Below are 18,933 nucleotides of genomic sequence, written 5' to 3'. Positions count from 1 at the left end.
CGATTTTTCCTCAGCGAAAATGTCGAAAAAGGTCATTTAATTTTTACAACTTTCCAATATTTGTCATTATGTATCTTTATAATTAAGCCTCAAATTAAAATTTTATTATAGTAAACTCTACCTGAAATTAACTGAAGAATGTAATTATGTTAGACTTTTAACTCCAAAACGTTTAGTTTTAAAAAACCCATTTTTTTCAATCGCTTATAACTCGAAAATTATTGACTTCTCAACATTTTTGCGAAGGAAAAATCGTCTCCAAATTGGCCAGAGAATCCGCCCTTAATCATTGGTCCATTAGTTACCGGACACCCTGTATATATTTTTTCAAGCTAGAATATAATACAGCATTTACGCATACATGCAGTATAATATATTGTCTCTCTAAATATTAATAAATAAATGAAATAAAGAGTTATATATATGTATAAAAAAATTAAATAAATAAAATCTCTCTATGCTTTATAGATATAAATGGTCTGCGCGTAGGAAGGAATATAGAGATGAAAGAAGCGAAGGAGATGGAGAAAGAAGAAATATGGAAAGCAGAGGAGGAAGAGGAATGAGAAGAGGAGGAAGAGGAATGAGACGAGGAGGAAGAGGAATGAGACGAGGAGGAAGAGGAATGAGACGAGGAGGAAGAGGAAGCCGAACAATTGTTTTTAATTACAATTTTTAATTTTTTTTATAAATAATAATATAAATAAATAAATATATAATAATATAAATAAATAAAGTTTAATTTTTTTTTATATCATAATATTGTAAAATTAAAAAAACTGATTATTTTAGTTATTTTATTTTATTATTTTATTGTACTTATTATTTTATTTTAATAGGTATTGTAAAATGTTAGTTTTACAAATATATAAAAATGTGATTTTTTAAATTAAACAATTTGTTTTATAAATACATAAAACAAATCGCTTATTTTCTAAAATCACATTTTTATATATTTATAAAAATTACATTTTACAATAAATATCAAAATATAATAATATTAAGTGCAATAAAATAAAAAGAAAAATAACTAAAATATAATAATGTGCCCAGATAGCCACAGTAATTATTATGACATCAAAATGCATTATTTTGTTGGCAAATGATGCATTTTGACATCAAAATGTCATAATAATTACTGTGGCTATCTGGGTGTGTGTGCGTGTGTGTCAATTGTTAGCTACTTATACAGCATTTCCAGGAGACGCCACGTGGAGGCCAATTGACACAATTCGGAATTTTTTAAAATATAAACATAATATTTGCTAATATATAAAATATATAAAATAGTAAAAAATTATGTTTAAATTTAAAAAAATTCCAAACTGTCTCCCTTATTCGATCCGCCATAAGGCCGCGAATTTTTACATATTTTTTACTCGTTCCGCATTAAATGCCGCGAGTAAATGTAAGAAAAGTGAGATCGTACCGCTCGAAGAGCCGCGATCGTTTTACTCGTTCCGCATTAAATGCCGCGAGTAAATGTAAGAGAAGTGAGATCGTACCGCTCGAAGAGCCGCGATCGTTTTACTCATTCCGCATTAAATGCCGCGAGTAAATGTAAGAGAAGTGAGATCGTACCGCTCGAAGAGCCGCGATCGTTTTACTCGTTCCGCATTAAATGCCGCGAGTAAATGTAAGAGAAGTGAGATCGTACCGCTCGAAGAGCCGCGATCGTTTTACTCGTTTCGCATTAAATGCCGCGAGTAAATGTAAGAGAAGTGAGATCGTACCGCTCGAAGAGCCGCGATCGTTTTACTCGTTCCGCATTAAATGCCGCGAGTAAATGTAAAATAAGTCAGATCGTACCGCTCAAAGAGCCGCGATCGTTTTATACATGTAATATGGCAATTTTACATATGTTTTATGTTCTTTAGTTTTTGACATTTTGTCTTTATTTCTTTTGATCTTTTAGATGCTATATTTATTTCTTCTCTTCCTCCATTGTTATTTTTTTTTGTAATTGCATATATCTTGACTCTTAACATAAAGTCTAACATTTCAATTCTATGTTGATAACACTCGTTGTTCTCGTTAAACCAATCTTCATTAGCGTGTTGGACGTATTTTACACAAATCTCAAGGAGCTTTTTCTTCACATCTTTTAAGTGCCAATACGTCTTGTAATATGAATTTATTGCTTCAAGTTGTAGAGTAATAATATTCAAAAATGAATCCGTTGGCCTTGATAGCCATTGTACTTCAGGATCATCTTCATCTTGATGTTCATATTCGCGTAGCTGAATATAGATTTCATTATCGTTTGATTTTTCCATCGGTGTTTTCAAATTTTTTTCACGGCAGCTGTCGCACTTTGTATTCTTGTAACCGTAGCGAGCAATATAACCAGCAAAATATGAAATTGCATTTACTTCATATGCCTCTGTTTCTAAATTTACATCTTCCTTGTTGGTCTTTATTATTTCTAAATTGTCAGAATAATTTTGTTCTGAATATTTTGTAATTTCTTCAAAGGCTGTCGCAATGAGATTATCAGCGTCGTCATCCATTTCAGTTAAATAAATACATTCTTCTTGTAATGGAATACTGTTATTTTCCATTTCATCATGAACTTTCGATGTACCATTCGTTAATGAAAACGTTTCTTGACAAGTTACATTTCCTCTATCGCTTCCATAAATATGTCCACTAGATAAAATGTGCCGCAACGTTAACCGTACCATTCTGGCAGTTGGATTACGGTTGAATCCTCCACGTCCTCTAATTTTTCCAAATGTATGTTCTACAGAATCTTGGTTGCATAGTGCAGTGGCAAGCTTGAAATCCAGATAGTGTTGTTTGATGGAATGATACATTGATAAAATTGCTTCCACAGTCGTAATCATTCCATCAAAGCACGGAGGTCTCGACATCTTGTTGGGGGAAGTACTCCACTTCGAACACCATGCAATAAAAGACTTTAATAATTCTTCAACCATTGAATTATCATCTGATAACGGACCCTTTACTCCTATCCAATTATTTAAATGATATACATTCATAGCATCTATTACTTTATTCATTTTGTAAACAAATTCTGCAGATGCTTTCCATGAAGAACTTTTTAACATATTGCTTTGGCCTGCTGTTGATATTGCTGCAGCAAATCTTGCACTTAACATTTGAAATGCTCTTTTCACATTCATGACTTCAAAATTGTTTGGGTAAAAGTGCGCGTAGGTAATGTGATTCAATAAATTTGAAGTATTTAATTTTCTGTCAATTTGCCATGTTGCAAATAAGTCATGAAAAGACATAATAATTTCGCCATTCACATAAATATATGTATGAGATCTTAACGGGCTAATCAACCGCTTGATAAGATGAGGCCAATCAAAAGAACCAAAATAAGTTTCATTATTTAATGAAAAAGACGGCTTATGTGGAGAAATTTGCCAAATATTAAAAGCTTTTCTATTTGCTCCACCTTGGTCACATGTGATTATCTATACATTTGCTCCTACATCTTTTAATTTCTTTAAACATATCTCAGTGAGTTCAATAATCTCCTTATGTGTTGAACTTTTTCCAGTCAAAAAGTATGCTACTATTTGCCGCCAAGGATTTTCCGCATTAATACTATCAAGGCAAAATAGTAGAATATGTCCTGCTGGTTCATTGTGTCGTCCTAGGGGTCCGAGATCTATTAATCCCTCGATGAGATCATATTTTCGGCTGTATTCTTCAAATTTTTTTATTGACATCTCATCGAATTTTAAACAGCCAACTCTTTGAGAAGGTGGTAGTTTGGACAAATTTTCTTGAATTTTATTAAATATTTCTTCGCAAAATCCTGGTCGAATTTCTGTTTCAGATATCCAATTTCTAACAGAAGATTCCGATGGAAGATTTAGTCCAGCTTTTCTCATCCGTGAATATCCACTTGCTGAATAATAAAACATTGTTTTTGCTAAATCTTTTTCTTCTTTTGTGTATTCTTTTCGACCCTTATGTAGTTGAAGTTTTATCATAGTTCTCGCAACTGATTTTTGACATTTCTTTCCATCTAAAAATTCATCAACACTGTGTTTGCAAACGTTCTTGTTTTTCAGAATTGCAATATTACGTTTTTGCAACATAGCAGTTATATTTTTTTGTTTTCTCTTCTTCTGCATAAGAAGTTTTTTTAATCTCAAATTTTCTTTTTTTAATTTTTCAATTTCGGACAATTCATCTTCATTATATATTTTTTTAGGAGCAGACTTTTTTTGCGGTTTTTTTATTCGCTTTTTTATCGTGTTCGCTTTTACTTCTTTTTGCGAATAATTATCCAAAAATAGTGGAAGATTTTCATTATTAAAACACTCATCGTCTGCGAAGTCATCTCCGAAATTACAGAAAAGTTCTTTTCCGGAAGGATAACATCTTTTAGGGACCATTTTTATTGTGGCCACTTGATTTTTATTATGTTCTGCTTCTTTTACGTTTACTTCTAAATCGGCATGCGTTTCAACTTCCATTCGAATGCAGTCTTCATTTTCTGAATTAACATTTTGTAGTATATTTTCATTTGTTCTGCTTTCTTCTGTAATCTCTTCAGTTATATCTCCGACAAGCTCTGGAATCTCAATATCCTTTGAAGCCCATGGTAAGGGGTTTTTTCTAATATATAATTTCGTTTCGCTTATAAAATCTTCTTTATTAAAGTGGGCTGCACATAATCCCGCCTTTTGTATTGATGCCGGGGACCACTTATGTAACTTTTCATTACCTGTTTAAATAATTCTACAGTTTATATAATGCGTAATTAAATTTGTTCGATGAATTGATTCGTGATCGAGCTTTTCATCCAATACGCTTGTAAGTAATATCTTTTTATACTTGATATTAAAAAGAAATTTTATGTTTGTTATAAGACCTAAAGAAAGACACATGTTCAATCAGTGCCGTTAGCGCAGCGGCAGAGCACAAGAATAGTAATTTAGGGATCCTAGGTTCAAGACTGAGCTGTCATGATTTTTTTTTAATTAAAAAAAAATTTAATTATTTTATATGTCATGTAATATGTATTATTTGTTACGTAGAAATAAATATTCGGTATATATTTATTGTTAGATACGCATATATTTCCTCATATATTTAAAATACATAAAATAATTGTAATATAAAGATCATATTTTTGCAGAGAAATATTTTGAAAAATATTTTTACTTTTTAAAAATATAATAAATAATTAAAAAATAAAATAAATAAAGAAGTAAGACATAAAAATGTTTTTGTTTATTTTTTAATTACATTGCACCGGTTGATACAAATAATGAAAACATAAAAAATTTCTTTCTAAAAATATTTTATTTATGTTACGATTATTGTATGTATTTTAAATATATGAGGAGATTATGCGTATATATCTAACAATAAATATATGTTGAATATTTATTTCTACGTAACAAATAATGCATATAACATGATATACAAAATAATAAAAATTTTTTTAACTTAAAAAACAAAAATAATTATGACAGCTCAAATTTTGAATCTAGGGGATCTCTAAATTATTATTTTTGTGCTATCCCGCTGTGCTAGTAGCACTGATCAAACATGCATCTTTCTTTAAGTCTTATAACAAACATAAAAATTTCTCTAAATTACAAGAATAAAAAAATATTACAAGGCGCATTAGACGAGAGAGAGAGAAAATTTCGAACACAGATCAACTTAATTTTAATACAAATTTATCAAAAAGAGATCGGTGAAGAGTCAACCACGACCTCTCCTTGATAATATACTTAAAAAAATAGTAATGAAATTTCATTAAATAAAGTTACTTGAAATTTTTAAGACACTCGTTTTTTTATATTTCACAAAATTAATTTTTTTTCGTTGTCGTCAAATATTTTATATATTTTCAAGAATTTTATTAATTGAAGATCAATAATCGACAAGATAAGACTTCTAATTTCAGGTCAGCAAAAGCCAATAAAACATAAAAGAAGAAGAGAAAAATTTTGTATTTTTACTTACCACAGTTTCTTATCCAAATGTCAAATCTTTCATCAGTCTTCCGTGGAAAACGAAACAATTTACAGTTATCTGATTTAATATTATTACAGTCTTTGTATACACATCTGTCGAATATCGTCATTTTCTTCACATTATTGTTATCCATTTTGATCCACGAAAAATACCTGCAAAAATCGAAAACAAATCGCCGGCCGCGAACCGACAAAGCACACTATCTCCGCGAATTTCTATACGAATCTCGTGATTTTATCGAAACTACAATTTCGTTAAAACTGTAGATTCGTAAAATCGGATCACTACACACACACACGTCACAATATTTTTCAATAATAACGAAAAAATCGTAAGAATTGAAAATCACAAACGAAAGCACAATGGGAATTCGTTCTGTGACACGGTCGCGACGTGGTCACTCGAGAACGTCAGAAGCTTGTGAGCTTACAGCGATGAATAAAAACAATTGCGTATCTATTTCATTGCGTTTATCTGTTTAAACGCGCGCTTTAATTTTTCCAACGTTTTCGCCTCTTTATATTTTAAAGGTCTTCTCTTCTAAAAATCTTGTTTTAAAGATCCTCTCCGCGAGCAAAATTGGAAAACATAAATTATTTAAAAACAAATTATTTCATATTTTTACTTTATTATTTGTAAATCCTCGGTCATTTCAAAATTTTTCTATTTGAAAATTATTAATTTTCTATTGCCAATTAATTTTATCACAGACTTTACTCTTATTCCCATTGCACTTTTGTTTGCGGTTTTCAGTATACGATTTTTTATCGTAGTTACTGAAAATTATTATTGTGAATTATACTTGTGCAGTGATTTGAAGAATTTACAATTTCGTTGAAATTGTTGATTCTTCAAAAAAATTACGAGATTCGCGGAAATTGCATGCTTTCTTGGCATTTTCCGTTCGCGGCAGGCGGTTTATTTTTGATTGTTGCAAGTGTTTTTTTTTTTTATTAAAATAGATAATAATGTGAAATAAATCACGATATTTGACAGATGTGCATATATATAGAAATTGTAATAATAATAATATCATATCATAAAATTGTAAATTGTTTCAATTTTTTATAGACTGCGATAAAAGATTTTACATTTGGATAAGAAACTGCGGTAAGTAAAAATATAAAATTCTTGAAAACATGTACCAAAAATATTTGATAACGTAAAAAAGTGAACTTTGTGAAAAATAAGGAACTTAAAAATTGCATTAAGAAATAAATGGGCTATATGTGAGCCGTGCGCGGATGTAAGGTGTGTTATATCGAAATTTAATTAATAGAATTGAGAATTAATCCCAATTTTAAGTCTTACAAATGTCTAAGCTAATTTTTTGTACCTCGTATACATTTTTGAAAATTATATCGAAAAATTAAATTTCAATATGCGTCTTACATCTCACATTTCGCATACGGCTCACATATAGCCCATTTATCTCTTATACTTTATTTTAACCCTTATAGAAATTTATCACTAGTAACGCCAATTTATCACTTATTTCGAGTATTTCGTAATTAATCACTTTTATTTCGAATACTTAAATTACTGTATATTATAGTATTTTAAATACTCGAAATAAGTGATTAATTGGCGTAGTAATAAATTTCTACAAGAGAATAAGGAGCCTTTAAATTCTTAATGTAAAAAATTTCAAGTAATTTTCTTTAATAAAATTTAATTAAAAATTTTTTAACACTGTGTTATATCACACATTTAAAATCGTAATTATTTCAATAAAAAAAATTTATGTGTAAAAAATATATTTTTAACATTTAATAAATTTTATATATATATGCATATGTTAAATTCTCTCTCTCTCTCTCTCTCTCTCTCTCTCTCTCTCACACACACACACACACACACACACAACGGGAGCCAAATCTCTCAAATTGGTCTCATGATCAATTAGTCTGGATTCGCACCAGGGGCAAAGTCTGTTGGTAATGTCGAACGAATTTAGCCTGGACTCGCACCAGGGGCAAAGTCTTGTGACGAAATTTAGCACGGACTCGCACCAGGGGCAAAGTCTTGTGACGAAATTTAGCACGGACTCGAACCAGGGGCAAAGTGTGTCGGTAAGGGGCAAAGTCTATCGCACGAAGGTGGCGGTCTCTTCTTTAGGCAGGCCTTTGGCGATCTGTCTATTAATCTGTGATGGGGTCGATTCTGTATCTAAAATTTAATGAAAATACTAAAAGTGAGCAGTTCGAGCGATTCAGTAACTTTCATCCTAGTGGAAATGCGTGCCATCTCACGGGAGTTTGTTCGGCAAGAAATTTCTTGTCGAATGGTGAAATCCGAGAGAGAGAGAGAGAGAGAGAAGTTGAAAAACAGAGCGAGAGAGAAACTATAGACAGCGTCGTGACGCGTGTGGAGACCACAGATTCTATTTAAGGTTAAGTGTCGTACAAATAATAAAGCCCGAAAAAGTAACAAAAATGGAAATATTCATGGCTGTTTTAATACTTGAGGAAGAGGATGATGAAGAGGCTTTGAAACGCAATCAGATTATGAGGGTTACACGAATGTTACTCAGAGATACATTAGATCCTTTTTCAGTGTCTGATAGCCAATTTCGCAAGCTGTACAGGTAAATTTTCATATTTAAAGTTCTTTAGTAGTGACAAAGCTTTATATTGCAGCGCGTGATTACATGCTTTTTATGTTTTAGACCAGAGCTGTCCACATTTTGCTCTTTTCGGCCGATTTCCGAGATTCACCGCCCAGCGACCCCCACTCGCGCTCGAGGCCTTAGCAACGCGTTGACCGATAGCCGTAACTAAGATGCACGGCGCTCCGTCTCAGGGACGATGCATCTGTAACGCGATGCCGTTCCGTACCCTTTCTTTAACTTTAAATTTAACTAAATATTTTCAATATTTTAAAATCGCGATTTTTTAATTATTATTTTTATTATTAATTATTTATTATATTTTATTTATATATGTTTATTTTTAGATTATATTTATATTTATAATAATTGTGGCAATAGATTTCCACGTCACCCATGAGGTACTATTGTTAACGCGTTTTTTTTTATAGTGGTTTCCCCTGTAGGCCTAGTCCACTTAAAAAGAAGAATTAAGAAATGAGCAAAAACGATAGAAAAATCAAAAATTAAAATTTTGTGCGACTACGCCGTTCGTACGATTCGATAACAGATGGAACATCTATTTCAATATTTGAAGTACTTATTCGCATCAACGAAGATAATGATGCATCCTTCAAACAAGAGCGTCTGTCGGTTTTTATATATTTCATTTTTGAAAAAGAGCATTCACATAAGTAAGTCGAGCCAAACATAGAAAAAAATCGAAGACCGAAATTTCTAAGCCTCGGATAAGTCGCTACGTCTAAAATTTTAAAAACTTCTATTCCTTTTTCCGGTCGCGTTTTAAGGGAAAGTTCAGATTGTAAATCACAAAGTTCCTGTTGCAATTCTATATTTTGCTCTTCGATTTGCGCAGTAAAAGGATTCTCGAGAAGAATAAGATCATTTCTCAACATTTCAAAATCACTAAACCGTGTATTAAATTGACTAATAAGTGTATCGATTAACTGGAGATGCTTCTGAAAATTGCAACTTTTGCCATGCTCTTCGAAAAGAACTTGACAAGATGGGAAAAAATGTAAATTATCTGTCACTATATGATTTTTAAATAATAATAACTGTCTACGGAAAGAATCAATGGCGCTAACTAATTGAGAAATAACTTGATTCGGTCTTTGAAGCTTCAAATTTAAAATATTTAAATGGTTAGTCAAATCAGTAATAAAAGCGAGCTCACTGAGAAATTCTAAATCTTCTAAAAAAAATTTATATTCGTCGCATTTTGCAACAGATATTTCTTGCAAGAAAAGGAAGATTTCTTTTCTTATTGCAAAAAATTTCTCTAAACATTTTCCGGCACTAAGCCAGCGGACCTCGCAATATAAAGGGAGATCGGTATAAGTTGCGTTATGCTCTTCGAGAAAGTGTTGAAACTTGCGATGGGAAAGAAATTTATGACCACCTTTAATAAAATTAACAATTTGCGTTACCGTTTGCATAGCACTACTAAGTTTAACAGTTTTCCCGCATAACGCTTCTTGATGAATAATACAATGAATCATCGGAAATTTTAAATCTCGCTGTCTGATCTGACCGAGGAATCCATTTTTTGAACCTGTCATCGCTTTGGCACCATCTGTTATTATAGACGAACATTTTGTAAAATCTAAATTAAATTTATTGAGAGTTTTTTCTACAGCTCTGAAGATATCTATACCCATAGTTGTATCATGCAAAGCAACAAAGTCTAAAAGCTCCTCGACACATGAGAAATCGTTTTGGACGATTCGAATAAAAATACTCAACTGGCTCACGTGTCGATTATCGGTGCTTTCATCAAGACACAATGAGAAGTACGAACAAGTTGCTAACAAAGATTTTAATCTATCTTCAATAGATAATGCAATATTAGTAATTCTACGTCCTACTGTTTGATGGCTAAGCGGAATACTCGTAACTTCGTCAACTGTCAATTTACCGTCAAAGGAATTTACTGTCTCAACGATACAGTTTTTTATAAATTCACCATCACTAAACGATTTGGAATGCTTCGCGATGAGGAACGAAATAGCGTATGATGCAGCCAAAGCTTTTGCATTATTGTTACCGGCGTTAGAAATTAATAAATTAGAAGAATTATCTGCCTGATAAACTAATTTTAAACCTTTAAGAATTTTTAATTTTTCCTCAGACGTATAACTAGAATATTGTCCGGAATGTTTGACTCTATAATGTCTTTTGAGATTGTATCTTTTTACGACAGACGGCTCGTAACCACAGAGAACACAAGTTGTTCGATTGCGAACAAAAACGAAGAAAATATCTTCCCATATTCTATCATACCTCTGTTCGTAGTTCTGCTTACTTCCATCAGCCATCCTTCAAATAATCGATGAAATCTTGAAATTCTGAGCACTCTCTCGCAGGAAGACGTTACGCTGAGACACGCTTTGGAGTAAAGAATCGGTTAAGACAAATAAATAACGGTTAAACAATTGCGTATAATCTGGCCGCGCAGACTTTGCGTGGGATCCGTCTTCCTGCGAGAGAGTGCTCAGAATTTCAAGATTTCATCGATTATTTGAAGGATGACTGATGGAAGTAAGCAGAACTACGAACAGAGGTATGATAGAATATGGGAAGATATTTTCTTCGTTTTTGTTCGCAATCAAACAACTTGTGTTCTCTGTGGTTACGAGCCGTCTGTCGTAAAAAGATACAATCTCAAAAGACATTATAGAGTCAAACATTCCGGACAATATTCTAGTTATACGTCTGAGGAAAAATTAAAAATTCTTGAAGGTTTAAAATTAGTTTATCAGGCAGATAATTCTTCTGATTTATTAATTTCTAACGCCGGTAACAATAATGCAAAAGCTTTGGCTGCATCATACGCTATTTCGTTCCTCATCGCGAAGCATTCCAAATCGTTTAGTGATGGTGAATTTATAAAAAACTGTCTCGTTGAGACAGTAAAATCCTTTGACGGTAAATTGACAGTTGACGAGTTACGAGTATTCCGCTTAGCCATCAAACAGTAGGACGTAGAATTACTAATATTGCATTATCTATTGAAGATAGATTAAAATCTTTGTTAGCAACTTGTTCGTACTTCTCATTGTGTCTTGATGAAAGCACCTATAATCGACACGTGAGCCAGTTGAGTATTTTTATTCGAATCGTCCAAAACGATTTCTCATGTGTCGAGGAGCTTTTAGACTTTGTTGCTTTGCATGATACAACTATGGGTATAGATATCTTCAGAGCTGTAGAAAAAACTCTCAATAAATTTAATTTAGATTTTACAAAATGTTCGTCTATAATAACAGATGGTACCAAAGCGATGACAGGTTCAAAAAATGGATTCCTCGGTCAGATCAGACAGCGAGATTTAAAATTTCCGATGATTCATTGTATTATTCATCAAGAAGCGTTATGCGGGAAAACTGTTAAACTTAGTAGTGCTATGCAAACGGTAACGCAAATTGTTAATTTTATTAAAGGTGGTCATAAATTTCTTTCCCATCGCAAGTTTCAACACTTTCTCGAAGAGCATAACGCAACTTATACCGATCTCCCTTTATATTGCGAGGTCCGCTGGCTTAGTGCCGGAAAATGTTTAGAGAAATTTTTTGCAATAAGAAAAGAAATCTTCCTTTTCTTGCAAGAAATATCTGTTGCAAAATGCGACGAATATAAATTTTTTCTAGAAGATTTAGAATTTCTCAGTGAGCTCGCTTTTATTACTGATTTGACTAACCATTTAAATATTTTAAATTTGAAGCTTCAAAGACCGAATCAAGTTATTTCTCAATTAGTTAGCGCCATTGATTCTTTCCGTAGACAGTTATTATTATTTAAAAATCATATAGTGACAGATAATTTACATTTTTTCCCATCTTGTCAAGTTCTTTTCGAAGAGCATGGCAAAAGTTGCAATTTTCAGAAGCATCTCCAGTTAATCGATTCACTTATTAGTCAATTTAATACACGGTTTAGTGATTTTGAAATGTTGAGAAATGGTCTTATTTTTCTCGAGAATCCTTTTACTGCGCAAATCGAAGAGCAAAATATAGAATTGCAACAGGAACTTTGTGATTTACAATCTGAACTTTCCCTTAAAACGCGACCGGAAAAAGGAATAGAAGTTTTTAAAATTTTAGACGTAGCGACTTATCCGAGGCTTAGAAATTTCGGTCTTCGATTTTTTTCTATGTTTGGCTCGACTTACTTATGTGAATGCTCTTTTTCAAAAATGAAATATATAAAAACCGACAGACGCTCTTGTTTGAAGGATGCATCATTATCTTCGTTGATGCGAATAAGTACTTCAAATATTGAAATAGATGTTCCATCTGTTATCGAATCGTACGAACGGCGTAGTCGCACAAAATTTTAATTTTTGATTTTTCTATCGTTTTTGCTCATTTCTTAATTCTTCTTTTTAAGTGGACTAGGCCTACAGGGGAAACCACTATAAAAAAAAACGCGTTAACAATAGTACCTCATGGGTGACGTGGAAATCTATTGCCACAATTATTATAAATATAAATATAATCTAAAAATAAACATATATAAATAAAATATAATAAATAATTAATAATAAAAATAATAATTAAAAAATCGCGATTTTAAAATATTGAAAATATTTAGTTAAATTTAAAGTTAAAGAAAGGGTACGGAACGGCATCGCGTTACAGATGCATCGTCCCTGAGACGGAGCGCCGTGCATCTTAGTTACGGCTATCGGTCAACGCGTTGCTAAGGCCTCGAGCGCGAGTGGGGGTCGCTGGGCGGTGAATCTCGGAAATCGGCCGAAAAGAGCAAAATGTGGAGAGCTCTGTTTTAGACTGACAAAAGATGCAACTCGTATGCTTATTGCACAATTGGTGGCATTCATGCCACAAATATCACGGAAAACTGCAATATCTCATGAATTACAGGTACAATGTATTTTGAATTTTCTATTTGTGTAAAGCTATTAAATTCCTAATAATTTTTTTAATCTTTCTGATTCAATTCTTGTTATTTTATTTAGATACTAGCATCATTAAACTTCTTTGCATCAGGATCCTATCAGAGAAGAACAGGCCAAGATTTCTTTACGTGTATGTCTCAAACGTCATTAAGCCGTTCCCTTCATGCGACTGTCAATGCATTGAATTGTATTATTGACGATTGGATTTGTTTTCCAGTAACCGCTGACAGAATTCAAAGCATCAAACAAAGGTAATAATTAATAATTATATGATTTATGTATGTACGTAGAATGCAGATCGAATAAATATAAATTTCTAGTCAGTTTTTATATTATAATTTTATTATTTATTTTATATAACATTCAATATAAGTTTTAATCAGTAGATTATGAAGGATAAAAATATTTTAGTATTCTAATATTTATTTTTCAGATTTTTCAGAAACGGCGGTTTTCCAGGAGTTATTGGAGCAATTGATGGAACACACGTTGCTATTTTTCCACCAGAAATTGAAAGGGAATACCTATTTATCAATCGAAAGTTATATCATTCATTAAATGTATTGGTTGTAAGTATATAAATATACTGTGTAATGCTAGAATATGTATCACAATAAATAAATAATAATAATAATATTAATAATAATAATACATATATATACTAATGATAATAATAATAAACTACTAAATAATGTAATTTCAGATTTGTGATTCCAAGTGCGAAATTCTTGCCGTAAATAGTGCCCATGGTGGCCGAACACACGATGCCCGAGTGCTCCGATCATCGAGAGTATTTGCTCATTTAGAGCAAAGGCACAGAGAAGGTGAAATAAATTCCTAGCTTATAGGTAAATAATTATATTGTAATAATGTAGGCTTTCCAACAATGACACAGAGCGACACAGTGTATCGTTCTATTATCTTTCAATACTAGTGAACAGCAAAGATAGAACGATACACTTGTCGCTCTGTGTCGTTGCTGGAAAGCCTACAAAATCCATAATAAGAATTATATTCAATTATATTCAAGCTTCAGTGAACTTCTCTTATAGTACTTATAATTTTCTTTAATTATGCATCTATCAAACAAAAATATTAGCGTTGGTTAAAGACTAATATTGTACGTATTTTAGGTGATTCTGCATATCCTCTTCTACCTTTTTTACTGACGCCACAATTAAATCAAGTAGAAGGAACTCCAGGCGCAAGGTATACAGATCATCATGTCCGGACTCGTGTGACTATAGAGCGATGTTTCGGCATTCTAAAAGGTCGCTGGCGTTGCTTACGGAAAGAACGAGCTTTACATTATTCTCCACAATTTGCTGGTAATTTCACTTTTTAATTCTATTTATTGTTTTATAATTTTCTTTATAACTTTTTTTCGTATTTTTAACTGCTTTTGCAACAGAATCAAAATGATCTACATTAAAATAATCTGTGGCTATGATTGCTCAAACTTGAAATTTCATTATAATAGTTCTAATGAAATTTAAAATTTGAATAATTATAGCGTAGAGATCATTTTAATCTGAATCATTTTGATCTGTCGCGAAAGTAGCCATGATTAAGTTTTATTTTGCTTTTACGTTATTTTATATGTTAGTTTAAGGTCACTATTTTATAATTTTACTATTTTTTGCAATCTGTATATATTGGTGAAATATTTTGTTATATAGCTCTCGTTGTTAATTCTTGCTGCATTCTACACAATATGGCAATTAAATGGAGAATTCCAAACGATGAAATATATCTGGATGAAATGGATATTGAACCACCGATACCATGTAATATTGCCGAAGAAACTGGAGAACAAACCCAAACTCGAGTGATTCAATGGTATTTTACTAATTAATTAATCCTTAATTCGATGTTATATTACTAGTATTTTTTTAGATTTTTTGTAATTTTATCAGTAATTTTAAGGTGCTTTTGAAACATTTTTTAAACAAATCTATTATTGAATTGTCCAACAAATCTGTACAATATTTTACGTAGAAATTAAGATGTATATTGAACGTATTGTATATTATTTTAATAGTGGGAATGAGAAAGTATATTATCTTATTTGTAAACAACTGTATGATAAATATATATGTTTATTTACATAAAAAATAGTGTACTTTATTTGTAAATTTTAATATATCTAAACAGGTTACACATCAATCAAGATTTTGGAAATTAAATTTGCAAAAATTAAATAATTAATTTTAGAATAACTAATTTTGTAATTAATAAGTAATTTTATAATTAGTAGTAAAATTATTTTCTAAACCATCTACATAATAGAGAGTGGCAAAGCAATTACTAATGATATTACAAAAAAATAATATAATTCTACAACTTAAAATAACATGTAAAATAAAAACTAATTAACAAAAAAATTGCACCAATTCTTTTAATATTTATGACAGACATGAAACTCTCCCGTGCAAACTTCCCATCAATGTACTTTGTTTTTCTTATTTTATTCCAAATATTGCGGAGCAACGGATCGAATTATATTCGTTAATTCATCTACCTTTTCAATCAACGATGTTAGAAGTTCGTTGCGTTCTTGGTAAGTTTCTTTTTTTAATTGTAACTCTTCTCTTGCTACAGTCAATTTTTCCTCTTTCAATTGTAATGATCGCTCCTGAATACTGCAATAATCCACGGTGTGCTGTTCAAATAATTGTTTAACATTCTGCTTTGTTTTCTTGTTACCGGTATCTAAAAATTAAATATAATTAATATCAATTTTTCTCAATAATAGACATCGAAAGATAAAATAACATAAAATAAAATAGTGTTAATATATCACACAAGAGAAGAGTCGTCAATAGTTATTAATTTTTGTTACCTCTGTCATCAGAATATTTCTTGTTTTTTGTTGACATTGTGCTGGAGTTGTGACAATGTACTTGTTTTGGAATCTGTACATTTTCTGTAGAAGCAAGTACATTGGAGGATATCTGAAACAAAACAAAATACCTTCATATACTTTGCAAGAAATACAATAGATACAGCGTAAAGAAAAAAAACATTATATATGTTATCATTGCACTTACATTTATTGGAAGATTCTCTGTATCATCATTTATTATGTCATTGTCAAAGAGATTTTCCTGAAATTTGTAAGATAAAATTAATATTAAAACTCTATAGTATATAATAATAATTTTAAAATTCTACAGTAAAATAATATTACTTCAGCATTGAGATGCAAGAAGGAAGTCGTATCTTGAGGTCTTTGAAAGCATGAAGTTTTTTGGATCTGTGAACTCTGCGAGGTCAAGAACTCTTTGGTGGTTTGCCAGTTCTGTTTAATTTTTTTGTTACCCATATCTAAAAGAAATTCAATATTATAATTAATATCAGTTTTCTTCAATAATAGATGTCAAAAGATTAAATAAAATGAAATAGTGATGATATATCACATAAGAAAGGAGTGGTCATTAGTAATTAATTTTCATTACCTCTGTCATCAGAATATCTCTTGTTTTTTGTTGATATTGTACTGGAGTTCTGGCAATGTACTTGTTTTGGAATCTGTACATTTCCTATAGAAGCGAGTACATTAGAAGATATCTGAAACAGAATAGAATACTTTTATATACTACTTTGCAAGAAATAGATACATTGTGTGAACAAAAGAAACATCATATATTATGATTGCACTTACATTTATTGGAAGATTCTCTGTATCATTGACATTTATTACATCACAATCGAAGAGATTTTCCTGAAATTTGTAAGATAAAATTAATATTAAAACTATAGTATATAATAATAATTTTAAAATTCTACAATAAAATAACATTACTTCAGCATTGAGATGCAAGGAGGAAGTCATATCTTGAGATCTTTGGAAGCATGAAATTTTCTTGATCTGTGAATTCTGCGAAGTTGAGAATTCTTTGGTTTGCCAGATAGGAGAATCCTGCAGATTCTGTGACGTCAACATTTTTTTAGCGGTCAAGTAAGGAGAAGTAAAGTTATTATCGCCAATAGCTCCTCCTTCAGGAATATTAGACATTCCACTGGCTTCAGGTGTTAGAAATTCTAATAAATCGTCTTCGGAGGGGCTAGTGTCTAAAGTCTTTGGTGGTCCTCCTCCAGTGCCTGCTGAGTAACTTTTATATGTGGCTACTCGTTTTAACAAATTCGATTTCCAATCACGCCATGTCTGTAACAAAAAAAGAATAATCTTGCCATTAGTATTATGTAAAATAAGATAGTATTATGTAAAATAGTAACTAACAAGTAAATTATTTATTTAACGTATATATATTGTATATTTACCTTTGCCCATTCTTTTGGCAACTTTTGAGGACCGCAGCCTGCACAATTGAGATCTGATGTTATTTCCTCCCATAACTCGTCCTATAAAAAAATATGCACATATTTACTTGTAATTTTTATTTACAATTTATTACTTCTATTATTTATCGTTTTTAAAAATAATATTTATATCATAATAAAATAATTTATAAAATCATTTACTATTCTTTTTTTATTTTCGCGGTTATAACGTAATCTGCCTCTTCCAAAATCGGGATGAGATCGCATAAAGTTTATAAGTATTTGTTTCTGCTTCTCCGTCACATTCATTTTTGTTAAAAAAAGTTTTTGCAATAATGGCGTGATACTTTTTATTTGAGGTATTCACAGAGTTCTCTCCATCGATAGTTCTCTCCCACAATTATTTACATTATCACATTAGCAAATCTAGTGATTTCGTATTTTCACTTTGACGTTACAGAATCGCACGAATAAACTCACGTGAGATGAAAGTGCGAAAAACGAACGATCTCACTTAAATTACAGAATCGATCTACATGTTTATTAGAAAGAAAGGTTATGTTTTCAAGTCAGTCGTACATGACTTTAAGATAAGCTTATTATTAAATATTATGGAATTAATGGAAGAAATTGATGATATTGAAAATATTGATTGATCGTGATTTTCAAGTAGAGAACGTGTACGAAAACGATACATTCGTGATGGACTTAAAACCCTTTTATAATAATTTACAATTAAAAGACGCTATAGATTAATAAGGATTCCTCCTGTGACGACCCGATTAGCCGTCACTAGTCGCCCGCGCTCGTGTAAACGGCCCCTTTCGGGGCCACCACACGAATACGTTGGGAATCCGCCTTTTCGCCCCCACCCGTCACTCGACCCCCTCCAAGCTAGTCTTAGAGTGGGGTGGCCGACGGGTATAAAGAGCGGCGCAGCCGAGACTTCGACACCAGTCTTGTCCTGGTCCCTCGAGCGTACTCAGGGATCACTCCTCAACTCCCACACTCCAAATCACCCCGGCCGACGAGCGTTCTCGTCGTGCAGGCCGAGCGTTCTCGGTCACCGGGTCCTGTCCGTAACTCACCCCGGCCGACGAGCGTTCTCGTCGTGCAGGCCGAGCGTCCTCGGTCACCGGGTCCTGTC

The 18,933-nt window shown here is 31.9% G+C and overlaps 1 protein-coding gene across 1 annotated transcript; it reads right to left on the bottom strand.

Moving 5' to 3' along the window:
- Positions 1 to 15,904: 15,904 nt before the first annotated feature.
- Positions 15,905 to 18,217, bottom strand: LOC146719584 (uncharacterized). Its single transcript, XM_085489972.1, has 9 exons — positions 17,988 to 18,217; positions 17,787 to 17,867; positions 17,308 to 17,670; positions 17,167 to 17,226; positions 16,961 to 17,072; positions 16,693 to 16,829; positions 16,553 to 16,609; positions 16,345 to 16,456; positions 15,905 to 16,214 (listed from the first exon to the last, which is right to left on the bottom strand). The coding sequence occupies exons 1-9, from the start codon at positions 18,093 to 18,095 to the stop codon at positions 15,970 to 15,972; spliced, it is 1,275 nt and encodes a 424-aa protein (XP_085346098.1). The 5' UTR covers positions 18,096 to 18,217; the 3' UTR covers positions 15,905 to 15,969.
- Between the last annotated feature and the right edge of the window lie 716 nt (positions 18,218 to 18,933).

The sequence above is a fragment of the Nylanderia fulva genome, unplaced genomic scaffold, assembly GCF_048542155.1.
Source record: "Nylanderia fulva isolate GAGA-0341 unplaced genomic scaffold, ASM4854215v1 Scaffold929, whole genome shotgun sequence".
Taxonomy (NCBI): Eukaryota; Metazoa; Arthropoda; class Insecta; order Hymenoptera; family Formicidae; genus Nylanderia; species Nylanderia fulva.
The sequence above is the reverse complement of the archived record's forward strand: the minus strand, read 5'-3'. Positions and strand labels throughout refer to the sequence as shown.